This window comes from Barbatula barbatula (assembly GCF_947034865.1).
Source record: "Barbatula barbatula genome assembly, chromosome: 18".
Lineage (NCBI taxonomy): Eukaryota > Metazoa > Chordata > Actinopteri > Cypriniformes > Nemacheilidae > Barbatula > Barbatula barbatula.
Window position 1 is genome coordinate 2341201 of NC_136781.1, and position 16084 is coordinate 2357284.

At 38.1% G+C, this 16084-nt stretch overlaps 1 protein-coding gene across 4 annotated transcripts; it reads right to left on the bottom strand.

The window, feature by feature from the left end:
* Window positions 1-6082: 6082 nt before the first annotated feature.
* kcnk4a (potassium channel, subfamily K, member 4a) lies at window positions 6083-15505 on the bottom strand. 4 transcript variants are annotated; one of them, XM_079480137.1, is made up of 8 exons: window positions 15171-15505; window positions 14370-14497; window positions 13120-13355; window positions 11947-12061; window positions 11709-11869; window positions 11316-11502; window positions 9069-9205; window positions 6083-8913 (listed from the first exon to the last, which is right to left on the bottom strand). In XM_079480137.1, exons 3-8 carry the CDS (start codon window positions 13306-13308, stop codon window positions 8050-8052), a joined length of 1653 nt encoding a protein of 550 aa, XP_079336263.1. In that variant the 5' UTR covers window positions 13309-13355; window positions 14370-14497; window positions 15171-15505; the 3' UTR covers window positions 6083-8049. The 4 variants fall into 4 exon arrangements, with proteins under 4 accessions (XP_079336263.1, XP_079336264.1, XP_079336262.1 ...); XM_079480138.1 differs by having other exon boundaries at window positions 7242-8913; window positions 13120-13337; window positions 15171-15287; XM_079480136.1 differs by having other exon boundaries at window positions 7242-8913; window positions 13120-13372; window positions 15171-15287.
* Between the last annotated feature and the right edge of the window lie 579 nt (window positions 15506-16084).

Genomic DNA, 16084 nt, shown 5'->3' on the forward strand with positions numbered 1-16084 from the left:
ACAGCAAGTGGCCGGTTAATGCTGTTTTTTCAGACGATAACTGTGTGGTCCGCTCTCGCTGAAAATGCAGATTTGACCGGTGGACTCGCCAGCCAGATGCGGTTAGAGGTTAGAAAACCTTCGGCGTAAACAGGATGTGAACAATTTCCAGACACCGGCCGCTCACGGAATGCCAAATTTAAACGCTTGGGGTTCAAGGTTTGTGGTGACGCGGCAAAACGAGCAGTGGGTGAAAACGGCCTGCAGGACTTCAGAAAAGCCTTCGGTGCTTCAAATGAGCCGTGCCATCGCTTTAATCCCCCCCCCTCACCCTGCTGAGAAATATACAGTATCCTGATCTGTGGGACGGGGAGTTGAATATTGACTTGTCCCACATATACTGCCTGTTCGTTTTTTTCTCCCTATGAAGCCTCAATGTGTCCTTTCAAACCCTATAGCTGCTGGCATAAGAGTTTGCGTTTGTTTTTGAGTGGAAACTTAGCTTTTTTGTCCCTGCAGTTTAAATGTTTATCTGTGGCCAGCGAGACTGATCTGTAGGGAATGACAGGGTTTCTGTGTTTGGCTGCCAGGTCTAAATTGAGCCAATGCCTCAGTCTCTCGCTCAGAGAAAACAACTTCTAGAAGGTCCTATCGAAGGGGCTCAGGAGAACGAGAAGCTGAAGAAAATCATTACGTAACAGACCTCAAAATGAATAGACTTATCGTCTCTTGCGCAACATTGACTCAGCAAGCAAAAGCAGACAGGCCCGCAAAAAGTCTAAAACCTGGGGGGAGAGAGAGGAAGATGAGCCGTCTGAGGAGCGTGTGGTTTAGGAAGAGCCGTCTGGGTGTGAGCGCAGCGCTGGGCCTCATGGTTTTCATGGGGTGTGAACTCAAATGTGCTGTGAGAGTCGTGCACAAGCGTGTGAGACTAAAGACGGCGGTTAGGGTCATTTGCTTAAATCTACGCCATTTGGAGAAATGGTTGTGAAAAGCACCGGATTTGGGCTCTTTGGCTTGCTATGACAGTGGAAGCTTTTTTGGGGAGCAGTCTGGTGCAAATGTAATAAAATTTAAAGACTCTTTGAAATGACTCCTTGGCTTCAAGGTTGCAGTTTTACTTTGTTGCAGTTTTATCAAAACTTTATGCATCAATCAATAATAAATAAACAATATTAAAAAACTATTTTAAGAAATCAGAGATGTCCTCACGGGTTGGTTGTCATTCCAGCATCTGAGATCAAAACTTTAGTTCCTTTCCAGTTCCTGAAATCTGTTCAAAAAGAGCAGACATGAATAATGCATGTGCACATTGTTATAGTTCACTAAAAAGTTTTCTGTAGCATAAATAAAATATCGACCTATAATACAACAAATGCTTAAACTAAACATATAAAAGAAATGTTAACACAGGAACACTGAAGTATAAAATAGACAAATAAAAACTTGTTGAAACAGTACAATTAATAACTTTAATTTTAAGCTATTTTACGGTGCCATATATAGGAATTTAATTTTAGTTTAAAGTCAAATTAACATAAAAACTAAATTTAAATACGAAATATGAATACAAACAACTACAATAAAAACAACTATGATAACTCTATTAGGAAGCCATCATATCTTCACCCGGAAACTGGACATGAGATATTCCCAGATTACTAATTAAACTAAATTAAACAAATGTTGAGCGTTTGAGAAAAACTTAGAGGATAAATAAAAAGACAAAACCCTAGTGAAGTGACACTAAGTACATCTGGCCTGTAAAACCTTAATTCAGCACACAATGACATCCTGGAGAATTACATGCATTCAACTTTGTGGCAAGGGTTTTGTCCACCAGAATGACATTTCTCCTTCGCACACAGCCAGCTTCATCAAGAAATGGTTTCTTTACCGAATCTGATGTGGAACAACTTACTGTAACTGACCGACACAAAGCCCAGACCTGAACTTTATTGAACAACACATTGACGAATCCAGGACCGTGAGCCAGATCCCATCACCCAACATCAGGATCTGGCCTCACCGATGCTCGCGGCTCTCAACTGAAGCAAATCCCCAAAGCAATGTTCCAACATGTAGTGGAACATTGACTTCCCAGAAGAACAGAGACTGTTATAGCAGTAAGGGGAGGGATTAATGCTCATGGGTTTGAAATTAAACGTTCAACGAGCAGATGTGGGTTTCTCACATACCTCTAGCTGTGTAATGTAGGTCTGGATCGAATTATTTCATTAAAAATGTATCACTGCATTCCTCGAGCCTTACATAAAATATAAGTCAGTCTTGTGAAGGCTCGCACGAATAAAGCACAAGCGGCTTATTTATAGTTTGTTTATTTATTTAGTGTTTGGAAGAGAAGGTGCAATGTTGGTGTACACATGTATGGTTATATATAAAGCTAACGCAACTCCTACAGCTCAGAGATCAATCTGTCAGAGATGGAGTCTTAAGGAGTGTCATTTACGTGTCAACTCCTTATAGAAGAAATTACACTAGATATGAATGAGAGGATTGTTAATATACAGCCTAAAGGACTTGGAAGCGCTTGCAAGAATTTCATTATAAAATGTTTCAGTTCATAATGAAATCTCTGACTTCAAATTGCAGACTTGACATAAGTTCTCTTTTAAAATCGTTGAAGCCAATGTGTACGATATATGTTTAATTCTGGGCGAAACCATTGAGATTTGACTGAAATCTTGTGTGGGTTTTTTAAGGGAAACTTTATTTTCTTCCATCAACAGACTAAAAAAGAGAGAGATAAGCAGAGAACACATTTAGAGAAACGTTAACCGATTTAAATATGGGGAGTATTTTGTAATACTATCAGCCATCTCACGACATGAGGTTGGTGTTACTGAAATACTGAACTCATTCATATTTTCTGCCAAAAGTGAATTAAGACCTGAAACCATAGAATGGAAACACCAATTCAGTGGTTAAGAAATGATTTGAAATCATCTGACAACATCATACAGATATTTTTTATGAAGCTGTCATTCATATGAAAGTTATTTTTCCTTCATCCACATAAATGTCGTTTTTATCTCATGAAGAACAGCAGTTTCGGAAGTTTAATTTCAGAAAAACTGATTTTATGGTTTGATTTTCTGTATAAACACAAACTTCAGTTTCCCTTTTGTGGTCACACACCCACAAATCATTTCTAACATTCCTCACAAACCAACCACATCACCGGTAAGTATTTATATTCCTAAAAATCACGAAACAATCACCCACACATATGAAACAAATGTAATGTATTACCTGTCCTGATATTTACGTAGCAGAAATCAGATGTGAATGTGTTGAGATTTGTCTTGCGTTCACCGGTTGCATCAACTCCTTGGACAAAAAAATGAGAATGTAATTCTAGACTTACTCAAAATTTCCCCTGCCACAACAACTAAACTGTATGTGCTTCAGGGTAAAAGAAATAGTGAAGAAACAGCTGTTATGGATCACAGCTGTACAGTAACAGACGGACTACAGACAATCTGTAGACTTCATCACAGAAGAAACTGAAACTTTCAATAATATTTTTAAAGCTCAGCATGGCTAAACCCATGGGTTCAACTCGATCTCATTCTGAATGACCCATGAAAACACTCGGTCACCATCTTAACATTACAGAAATGTTATTTTAAGCGTTTAAAAGATTCAGTAATGCTGTTTCACACCGACCGTTCTGAAAGGCTGAGAGTGGAACATGTCCTGTGAGGACATGATAGATCATTTACATCACACAGAGACGATCTAATATCATCCTGTTATTCCAGTAAGGCAGATGCCGGAAGTCAGTCATTCCTTCTCAATGCTTAAATGAAGACATGAGGCTACAATCCCAGCTATGAAATTGTTCTCGGATGCAAATGTTTTCAGACAGCTCAAATATAAGAACATATTGGAAAAATACTCTTTAAATATCGTGGAAAGATGACTTTCTTTGTCTGAACAAGATTTGTCACCTCTCCAAACAAACCTATCTAAAAGCAAATATGTGTGAAAACATTGTGCTCTAGTCATAACATTTAAAGAAAAGCTGAACGTGTGGGACCAAACAAATCTAGGTCTAGTATAATCTAGGTCTTCATAATTATTTACATTCTAATGTTTCTTTTCAAATAATATAATTGTAGACATTGTCACATTTACAATATGTTATACTGCTTTTTCTTGAAGGGTTAGTTCACAAAAAATGTCAATCTCTCATCTTTTACTTTCCCTCGTGTCATTTCCAAATTCTGCAAAAGAAGATATTTTGAAGAATGTTGGTAACCAAACAACTGTCCCTATTGACTTCCATTGTATGACCACAAAAGACATTTCTCAAAAAATCTTCTTATATGTTCCACAGACGAACGGGTTTTAAACAACATAAGGAGTTTTGGGTGAACTATCACTTTAGGATTGTAAAATCTCTTTGCAGGTGTTTGTTTATTCACTTCTTCAACAAACTCAGAGGTCGACTCCTGTCACGCTCAGACTACGATTGACTTCTAAGTGAAACGGGTAAAAAAGCATCCGGTTGGCTCTGGGTGTAGAGGCCATTTAGGTGGGGCTGAGCAACAGAGGTAGAATTTAAGGGTGCTTTGGTAACGCTGCGGAAAAGCTCCTCTGTAAGCCACCACCATGTGTTTGTCGTCCTCCCTCTAAATACCCCCTTTGCTCTGCAACCAGCATTTATCCCCACAGCCAGGGCCTTACAAAAGCCATTCCTGGAGCTGTCTCACGCTGGGATATATCTCACTCTCTCTCATTCTCTAAAGCTTCCCACACCAAGAGCATTTCAAATCCTGCTCGGTCCAAACGGCTTCGAGGTCTTTGTAAACATGCTGTTTGTGTGTTTGTGTACCAGTTGTTAATGCGTGTAGGGTGAACGCATGGCTATCTTCGCTGGGAAAGTGTGTTTCGAATGGGGCTACTGTGTAGGAGAGTTCAGCTGCAAGCCGCGGTATAAATATACTGTGTGTGCAAACTTCAGGATGATTTAAACAGTGTTAAACCTGTTACCTGTAAGACATAAATAAGGAGTATTTCAGAAAGATGAGAGAAAAAGAGAAACGGTTTATGGGAATAAGGTAAATCGGTCCTCGTTTCGACAGATAAACCACAAGAGGGCGCCTGACATAAGTGTTTCTCTTTCATAGCTCAGGAGATGTGATGGATTTCTCACATGTGCTCTATTTAAGTACGAATTTTGTCTAGGAGAAATAAACAAAAGAAATTCTGACGATTGTTCAAATGATGACGTGTCACAACCAGTCTTCACATAGGAAAACTGTATATCCGTGGAATTTAGATCATTTTGTGTCTAATGAAATTCATACACATCACCGTAGGCCTACCGGGGGCTACGGGTGCCGATCCTAGACATTCGGGGGCCCTAAGCTCTAGAATTGTATAGTTTTATTTAATTAACACTGCATATAGGAATGTATAGTCTGTCTGATATTTGACCTGTGTTTAGACTTGCATAATCTTATTTCTTTTGCTTATAGTCAGCTGCTTGTACAGCTGCATTTTAACATTGAAAATTGTAAAAAGAGATATATAAATAAAGCTGACTTGACATAATAGTTCAAATTAGATCTAAACTAACTGTAAACTATAAGAAATAATAAAAAAATAGAAAAATTGCACATTTAAACGCACAAAGACAAAAACATTTTCAATAAAAATATGAAATAAAATTGTAATTTTAATTGACATGTAAATAATTCTTTACCTAAAGTAATAACATGTGGCGCTGGAACCATCTAGCAGTAAAAAACGTTAACATGAAAATGTGGTGTGTTTTTACTAACCAAATGAGTGATTAACAAAAAAACATGATAAAGTTTACTCAAAAAAGCTAGACATACGAAAACAGATCAATAATTCTCTAAATGAGATGGCCTAAACTAAAAATGACATATTATCATGGGCAAACCAAATGCAGTGTGTTGCAGTGGTGTGCATTATAGCGGAGACTCACTGTAGTTGGTTTCGGGCCTGTGTAAGTCATTCCCTGTAAATGCTATTGAGCTTAAAATAGTCGTATATCTTTTGTGTGTGCCTATACAGTGGAAGGATTTAAAATAGATTCAATAATTTAATATGATTTGACAGTTTATTGTAATAAATAAAAAATATCAAATGTGCATTAGAGCTGACACCCATTTGAACATTGTACAGCTGGTTTCGTGCTGTAAGTCACTTTATTTAAATGCTACTGAAGTTAGAAACGAGTATAAATGTGTGTTACTTTGGTTACTTAAAAAAATACCGAATTGTAGCAAAGATTAAATCAAGACTTTAAAATAGTACAAAAACACGAGCCTCCTTGTTCTTATGCTTCGTGTTGTTGGCGTTTTTTCCGCCCAAGACAGTTATTCCGTTTAAAGCCATGGTCATATAAAGACGCACATCACGCACTTGTCATTACCTGCTGCCCAATGCATGATATCAGAGCATGTCACAGTAAATACATAAAGTTTTAAAAAGGACATTTCCAAACGATTCCTCTAAAGTTGAATCAGAACGTTAAAAATTTGCGTCTTTTTTACAATAGTGTTTTTATTTCGGTTGTCAAGGGGCCCCCTGGTGGTGCAGGGCCCTACGTAACTTTAATAAGAAGAATCGTCTCTTGCCCCTCTAGCTTTTTCTTTGGCCCCTCCAAACATATCCAGCTGACAAAAAAGTAATAAAAAATTAAATTCTTAATAGATACTTATTTGTATGATATATTAAATAATGATCTGTCAATTGAATCACATGCAATGTAATGAACTATGAATATCTGCCCAACCAGAACATATGATTGCCCCCCAGTCCAGCCAGCTCAGTACCGGCCCTGAATATCATACAAATATTTAACCAATGAAACGTATTACTCGTGACTAAACCATTGGATCCTCAAACTACACCCGCCTATCCGTCCTAAATAGTATTCGAAAATAAAATTATAACGTCCCAAATCATAGTATGCTAAATGAGTATTCCCAAAGTACCCGGATGGTCTACTGTTTCCGGTGAAAATTCGAAGTGTGAATTAACGGCTCACCGCAAGAGGGCGTTGTTTAGTGATGCTCCACGGCATTCATAAAATTAAAGAAAAGATGCGTCGCTAAATTAATAAATGTAAGTATACAGAAAACATTTCATATGACATAAATAATGAATTAATAAATACTTACATAAGTAGGTGAATTGGGACGCAGCAACTGTCTCTGTTTAAAATGCAAAGATAAATAAAGAACTGGATATTTGAATCGGTATAGCACTTTCTTTACTCAACAAACACTACATAATGCAGTAATAAGGGGGGATGATAAATGCAAAAAAAGTCACATAACAAAATAACTTAACATCTGTGAGTTAAAGGCACAATATACTGGTTCAAGACTTGATACCACATACAGTGAACTTGAGTTTGCCTAAATAAAAAAACACAGTGAACAAGATTTCAAGACTAAATCTAGAAATCTCCTTAACTCTCTGTATTTCCCGAATGCTATATTTACACACATATCATAAGTTGATTTGCATCTTTTTGTTTTACTTTTATCCATAGGACAGTGGAGGCAGACAGGAACATGAGGGTAAGAGATGGGGTGTGGAATCGGGACATGACCTGGGTCAGACTCGAACCCATGTTCCTGTGAGCCAACAGCTCATGTATGTGTCTAAAACGGACTAGACTACCGCTCTATCACAGATGTTTGGCATCTTTTAACTGTGAATTAACAACTCCGCTTTCTTTATAACTACAGCAATTATGAGACGACAACTTGGATGTTTGACTTGTCTCCAGCAAATAAAACAGCTGATTGGAGGAGTACGTTTGATCGAGAACACTTGGTGAAATGATCCGCCACGTGGGTCGACTAGTCGTCCATAAACCAGCTAGTCAATTTTATATTTATATTTTTGCATTTGGTAGACGCTTTTACATATAAGTGTGTGTGTTCCCTGGGATTCGAACCCATGCCGTTTACGTTCCCAACACAACCAAATGAGCTACACGAACAGAATGTATTTTATAATACAGCATAGAAATGTCTTAGTCATAAGTGTTTTCTCTCATGTATTGGGTGGGGTTCGAGGTGGAGGAGTCGGAGAGTGCGACGGGGGCTGTATTTCACAACTGATATCTCTTAGTAGTCCAATGGGATGCGAATGGGGAATTTGTCTCCTCATGCTCTTCCTCTTTGGCTTACGAGGGCGATTCGGTCCGGCTGGTTTCCCCCGGTCGCTAAGAGTGTCTGACGACTCATCGATGTATGCCAAGTTCTCACCGAAAAAGTCCAGCAGGGAGGGTTGAGGTGGTGAACGGGTGGACACCATAAGAACAGAGACGTCCTGCACACTACCCGGTGACCTCTGAGAGCCCTCGTCTCCAGATTCCAGCTCGTCTGAGTTCCGGGAGTTTGAGTAAGATTCTGACCAGGATCCAGACGGCGTCTCGGACCCAGAGATCGATCCAGATGCCGATTCCGATCCGGATTCAGAAGGAGACCCGGAAACAGCCCTGGATCCAGGTCTGGATGGTATTTTCAGTTCTAACCGTGAGATAGATCTCGACCCGGCTCCCTCCGTCAGCCTGGATCCTGGCCTCATTTCATATCTTGCGTCTAATCTAGAGCATGACCTGGACTGGGACATCGCTTCAGACCTGATATCAGATGCTCGGGTATACTCAGATTCGGGCCAGACAACCAGCAGGTGCCCGTTTTCTCGGATAGGGGCGGCATTTAGAGCGATCCCGTGGGCCGATCCCGTCACGTTCACCCTCGGGTGGCGGTGATGGCGACGCCGCTTCCGTCTGCGTCTGCGCTGGAGCTGAAAGGGGTCGTTGAGATCGAGTGGGACGGGAATGCGGAAGTCCATGGACATGTTCTGAATATTCTGAGTCCAGTCTGTGGCATGAGCTCTCAGCTCCTCCATCTGAAAGAGAAATAAATAAAAAAATGGATCTTGGAAGTTTTTCTTTGCAAAAATACCGGCTTCTATTTCAAAGTATTGTGCAGAGCACCCAGACTTAAAATCCCTTCACATCATTTGTGTTAAAATATTTTATCTGTTCAAACACTGTGTCTCACCTCTGCACGAGTCTTCTTAGACAAAACTCTCAACCAGTTTCCAATCATAGTGAGGATGGATGCAAAATATGCCATACCAAACACTATCCACAACCACACCAATGGTTTATACAGGGGCGTGCCATCTCTTCTGTTCTCTGGGGTAGAGGAAAGATATAATAATATTTCACATCTGTAATAATTCACAGGAGCCGTGTGGCCAAGTGCTTCAAAGCTCCGAACCGCAATAATTGGAAGATTGCTGGTTTGAGCCCTGCAAAGATTGAAGCCATGAGCTGTCACCATTATCCCCGTACAGGAACTTATTCTGGGATAAATACATCTTCTAGCAGTTCAAAGAACAGCTTCTGTGGCATGACCACTACCACAGAAAATCATTTCAACTTGTCTCTCAAACAAAAAACATTTTGAAAGTGATGCGCCTACAATAGAAACCAATGGGACAAGGCATCACCAAGGATTTAAAAACGGAAAAAGGTTTTGTTTCCAGACAAAAGTGTGTTTTATATGATCAATATAAAAAAACATTAAAATATATATTTGTAATGTTGGGCCTTATACTGTATATACTTTATGCAATATACTTTATCCCATTCTGGTAATCTGTACATTTTCTGAAAGAGCACACACTAAGTAGGCTACATCGGTAAAAAACCTTGGACCAATTCAACTTTTAAGATCAAGCACCATTATTTACTTGTGGTCATTTTGTTGTTGTTATTGTACTGTGAATTGATGAAACTTTCATTACTGTTGTAGCAGAATAAAAAAAGTTGGAAAAATATCACGTGAGTTCACGTTTGCTATTGCTATGCATTAGTTACAGTTATTCAATGATATATAACCATTGAGCAGAAACTGCATATATATTTATATATATTTACTAGTCTAGTGTAATATTGTATATAGTGTAGTCTAGTGTAGTGTAGTCTAGTCTAGTCTAGTGTAATATTGTATATAGTGTAGTCTAGTCTAGTGTAGTCTAGTCTAGTCTAGTCTAGTGTAATATTGTATATAGTGTAGTCTAGTCTAGTGTAGTCTAGTCTAGTCTAGTCTAGTGTAGTCTAGTGTAATATTGTATATAGTGTAGTCTAGTGTAGTGTAGTCTAGTCTAGTCTAGTGTAGTCTAGTGTAATATTGTATATAGTGTAGTCTAGTGTAGTGTAGTGTAGTGTAGTCTAGTCTAGTGTAATATTGTATATAGTGTAGTCTAGTCTAGTGTAGTCTAGTCTAGTCTAGTCTAGTGTAGTCTAGTGTAATATTGTATATAGTGTAGTCTAGTGTAGTGTAGTGTAGTCTAGTCTAGTGTAGTCTAGTGTAATATTGTATATAGTGTAGTCTAGTGTAGTGTAGTGTAGTCTAGTCTAGTCTAGTGTAATATTGTATATAGTGTAGTCTAGTGTAGTGTAGTGTAGTGTAGTCTAGTCTAGTGTAATATTTTATATAGTGTAGTATATATAGTATAGTATAGTATAGTATAGTATAGTATAGTATAGTATAGTATAGTATAGTATAGTATAGTATAGTATAGTATAGTATAGTATAAAAATATAATATAGACACAATAATATAGCCTATGTGTATAATATAATAATATACACATTAATTTACATATATTATATACAGTGTGTGTGTGTGTGTGTCCTGTCATCCACCACCAGGGAGCGATATTTGTGATGTCTAACAAATGCAAGTGTGTTACAGGATTAGGTTACCATGGAAATCCTTCAACATCATTGCAGACTCTTTCTTCACTAAATGAAGTGTTGCAAAAGCCGTCATTTTGTTTCTTCAATTATTATTTTCATCAGGCTCTGATGTTTACATTAAAAGTTATTTCACTTTATTGGCATAAAGGAAGTACAGATCTTAGTGGTTTTGCATCTGAAGTCTTCAAATGTACTGTGGGTCACTTTGGATACAAATGTCCACAAAATGAAAAATGTATTTACTATTTGGTCTTCAATCTGTGCAAGATGTGACTGTTTATCAGAAGGCTGCCCAGCTCTGGTTTTCCGCTACAGAAGATTTTACAACAATTAGTGTCAAGGTTTAAAAAAGGAAAATTAGTTGATATATATGACTGCAAATCTATGGCTGTCTGGATCCAATAACCACAAAACTTCCTGCAGTAATACAATATTGAGCTCCTAAACACAATTATCAGACTGCCACGTGACATCGTAACTAAATAATTGATAAGAATTACACGTATGTAAGTAGGTAGACTTCATCTGTCTCGCGCACCTGTCACATAGTCCCCGAAACCAACCGTTGTCAGAGTGATGACCACAAAATATCCTGCTTCCAACAGACTCCAGCTCTCCACTTCCTGAAACACCATGGTCGGCACGGCGATGAAGATTAAACAGCCAATCAAGATGGAGAAGACAGCGGAGATTACGCGGACACTGGTGGGTTTAACGCCCTTGCGCTGTGGTAGAAAACAAACATAAATTGGTAGAATTAAGTCTTGACAGTCACAAAACCCAAATTGGACAGACAGGCTATCTACTGTAGGTCTCTTCATGGTCCATGAATTGAATTAATATGATATGCCATTACTAACTATTCCCTCCCTTTATCCACATTATCAGAGATCATTGATAATCTAATAATCTCATAGCTGAAGCCACTCACCAGAAATAAAGTCTCAATCTTTGCCACGGCTCTCCGCAGCAGGGTTCCCAAATGATCTCCAACCCCTGCTAACAGAATGCCAAACATGGGGATCCCCACCAGAGCATAAAATATACAGAACAACTGACCGCCTTCAGTCTTGGGTGAGATGTTCCCAAAGCCTAAAGACCACAGGAGAGGAGATCATGAAGCTCTCAATCCTTCTGACATTGTGAAGGGAAAAGTGCACCAGTCTCACCAATAGTTGTGATGATGGTACCGCAGAAGAAGAAGGCGTTGGAAAACACCCATCTGCTGCTGAAGTTTGATGTTCTTTTGACATCAACGCCCGCCTCAATGGCATCTACCACTTTCTAAAGGAGAGGAGAGGAAATTTAACACGGATCGTTCATTTATTTCATTTTATTTTTATATGCCATAAAATATGTTTGTTAAATATTTTATTTCATTCTGTATGTGGGATTCAAAAGTCTGGAAATGCTTCCCAGTAAATGCCACATATTTACTATACAGTATATTCTCAAAAGTGGTCTATTAAGTAGAAAACATTTTAACCTGTTTCTGGACCTCATTGCATAAGCATCGCAATTTCTTTAAAACTGTATAACTTGAATACAATTTGAAGTGCATTGGATAAAGGCTTTTTCTGCCAGATGCATTAATATAAATGGAAACAACCCTCTTTCATGCTAAGCTGATTGTGAAAGTTATTATTTAAATGTATTATATTATGAAAAACACATGATAAATAACATAATTTACTTTTTTATATTTTTGTATTGTTTTCCAAATCTAAAAAAGTCTTAAGATTATGAAATTTTGCGACACCTAGCGGTGAGGTTGCAAATTGCAACCAATGGCTCACTCCACCCATCACCCCTCTCTTTCGAAGCATTACATTGGCTGACACAGGACAAAGATGTCGATTCTTTGCCAAAGGATATAGAAATGCACTCAGTAGTGCAGTTTGTCCCTGTGGGGCTACTGTAGAAACAACATGGTGAATTCCATGTAAGAGGAGCCGCGGTGTGTGTAGATAGAAAAAGATCATTATAAGATCATAAAAACATAATGCTTCATTTTGTAAGGTCTTTATACACACCTGAAGATAGTTATGTATGTTATATTGCATTTTAATAGATCCTCCAAAAAATGACACACCACCTTTAAATGAAGGTGCATATCATTTCAAGGAAACTGAGCCAAGATATTAAATCATGCTTTCTGAACAAAAATATTACAATTAAGTCTTTGCTTAAAAACAAGCAATCTCGTATCTAACAGGAAATTAAATGATTTGTAAAGAGGGAAAACCATTTTGGACTGTTTTCTTTTTAGATATCTGTATTGCAAAACAAGACACATGGGTCTACATGAGCATGAGAGTGTATTCCTGTGTATATATAATGACCTCGGTGAACTCTGTCAAAATGTATGGATTGACACAGCTGTGGTTCTGTAGAAAAGCCATTCTTGAGGTCAGCAGCTCCCGGTGGGCCCATTCCTCCCTGGACGACTCCAGCCAGCCGAACACCAGAGCTCCCAGCACCAAATACAGCAGCACCGCCGCCAGGATGGTCAACAGCGTTGAGTTGCGCATGGCTGTGTCGAGCGCTGGGTGACGTCAAACTGAAAAACACATGCGTTCTGGATGGAAACAAAAGCTGAGAAGAGTTTTTGATTCTCGTGTCACCAAGAATTAGATCTCAACTATTTCATAGTTTATATTGAAAACAGAGACCATTCAAATGTTTTTATTGAGTCTTTTATAGATGTATTGTGGTCATTCCAGACCAGTGTCTGTTCAAAAATCAAAAGTCAAACCTGACAAAGTCATCCAACAGCAATGTAAAATCACATCAAAAGTATTTTTTTTACTTTTCCTAAATACATGTAGACCTATTACTGTTGCGTTGCTTAAAAGTGAACATGAACTTGCAGTATCGAAGGCCTGAAAAAATACAGATCATCATTTCAGTTATTTTCATTTTCTGCAAATAAATATAAATCACAATATGTTCGTTCGAAATTAGGGATAAATGTTGTTAGTAGTTCACAGAATGAGACGAAAATGACCATTTTATCCAAACACATGCCTATAAATAGTAAATTCATTTTTTCCACGGCTGTATTTCATGAAAAATAAAGTGTGTTCGTACAGGCCTTAAAGGGATAGTTCCCCTAAAATGATTTTTTCAATCATTATTCACCCTCATGTCATTCCCAACCTGTAAGACTTTCTTTCTTCTACAGAACATAAAAGATTTTTTGAAGAATGTTGGTAACTAAACATATGCCCCCATTGACTTCCATTGTTGAATACCACCAAGACATTTCTCCAAATATCTTCTTTGTGTTTCATTGAAAAGAGAGTCATATACAGGTATTAAACAACATTAGGGGGAATAAATAAATCTTTTAGCATCAATGGAGAAAGATGCTGCGTATTAAAGTATTGCCAGCATCTCCAGTCGGACTTTGACCCCCCCGAATTCAATTCCTCTCAGGAATTGAATTTGTTTGTGTTCCACTAATGCTTGACAACCGGAACGTGTTTATAAACCTCGCAATAACATTATACCTTAACATAAGTGTGGCTTACATGTCCAAATATTTGAACAGCCCAGTGTATATGTGATGTAAAAGAGCTTAAGTGTTTACCTTACAACACTCCCCTTTCCAAATCGACAGCTTTCTCATTCTCCTCCATATCAGATGTTTATTCCGCCTGTCTGTCTTTCTTTTGGTGTTTCCTCCGCTCAGCCTCTTTCATTGGTTTCTTCAGAAACCTATGAAACACAACAGTAAATACACCGAAAGGGAACCCGGAACTGACCCCGGATCAGTTCTGCGCGTCAGTACGTTTGACCCAGTCCAGACACATGACAGGAGAGTGAAGGCACAGAGGTAAGAAGTCAACACATGACGGCATCAGAACAGAACCTCTGGCACAGCTCCATGTAAACAGATCTGCACTCTTCTGACAAGATCTTGATGTTCAACAGGGATTTCTAAGACGTGCTTATAAGTACCATATTTTACGGTATATATAAAGTTGTCACTTTTTGTACATGGAAACGTTTGAATGGAATGCATTCTTTCGTATATTGGACTTAATATGCATTGACCTCTAGATGTTTTGGACGGATTGAAAATAACAATAAATGAATTTGAAACAAAGGAAAATCAATGACTCCATAAAGAACAAATGACGTAAATACAAAGTGAACTCCAGCGCTGCAAACATCAAACGCTTCTGTTTGATAAAACTTTGTATATAACGGTCTGCCACCATAAAAACTAAGATTGACCATCTTATGTACAAATGTTAACTATTCAAGAACCTAATATGCAATCTGTAACAAAACACAATTCAACAAATCGTTTTACACCGAAGATTTAACTTACTATTCAACACAGTGATGGAGACTTTGAGAAGTTGTCAAAGACGTGCGATCTTACCTCAGATGTGGACTTCTGACTTGTGTGTGTGAGACCAGGAGTTCCCTTCCTCCAGCAGATGAGCGTGAAGATATACAAACTCGTCAGGTCTTTCCCCATTACCAGGACTTACTTACGGGAATCTGCCAACATGAGAACGGAGAAAGAGCAGAGACGAGAAGAACAGAAGGGGGAGGAGAGACGATGTCTTGGCAGAGACACAAATTATACACAAATGTAAGCCGACAGTATATTCATCTCTACCTCGACCTGTTTGAGCACCCTGCTCTAATCCTTTTGTTTCTATCTATCCGTACTTATCTTTCATCTGTTTGCATGGAAATCACAGAGAGAGTGTCATGAAACAGGAGTGCGTTATGTTCCCAAAATAACCTTGGACACCAGATATTTTGTTTGTTTATACTTATTTTCTGTGATACTGCATGTGGTTTTTCTTTCATTGTTGCTTTATAATGCACAAGCTCACACATGCTATACACACAATATAAATACTAAAAAGACAAAAGGTAGAAATGAGCTATGAGTGGCGAATTAGGATTTAGTGAAACCAGATTAAGGTGGTAAAATGGAGAGGTATGTGCCAAAATCACCAGTGGACTTTTCATATATAGACTGCTGCCAAATCTTAAAACACAAAGTACCATCATCAGTAACACATGGCAATAAATAAGGGTATAGAAATGAATTAAACAATATCAAATGTAAAAGAACAGCGTGATGTGTATATACAGTAACTGGTTAAAAATAAGAAATAATTTGAAATAAATATTATCAAATGTAAAGAGTCACTTGTGGCTAAAAAAAACCCCACCTATTTTTAGGATTTAAAAGAATAATTAACAATATTACATATTGTTAATTATTAGGGACTTCTATCATAGAAGTATAAATAATATGGGTCATTTTACTTTCTG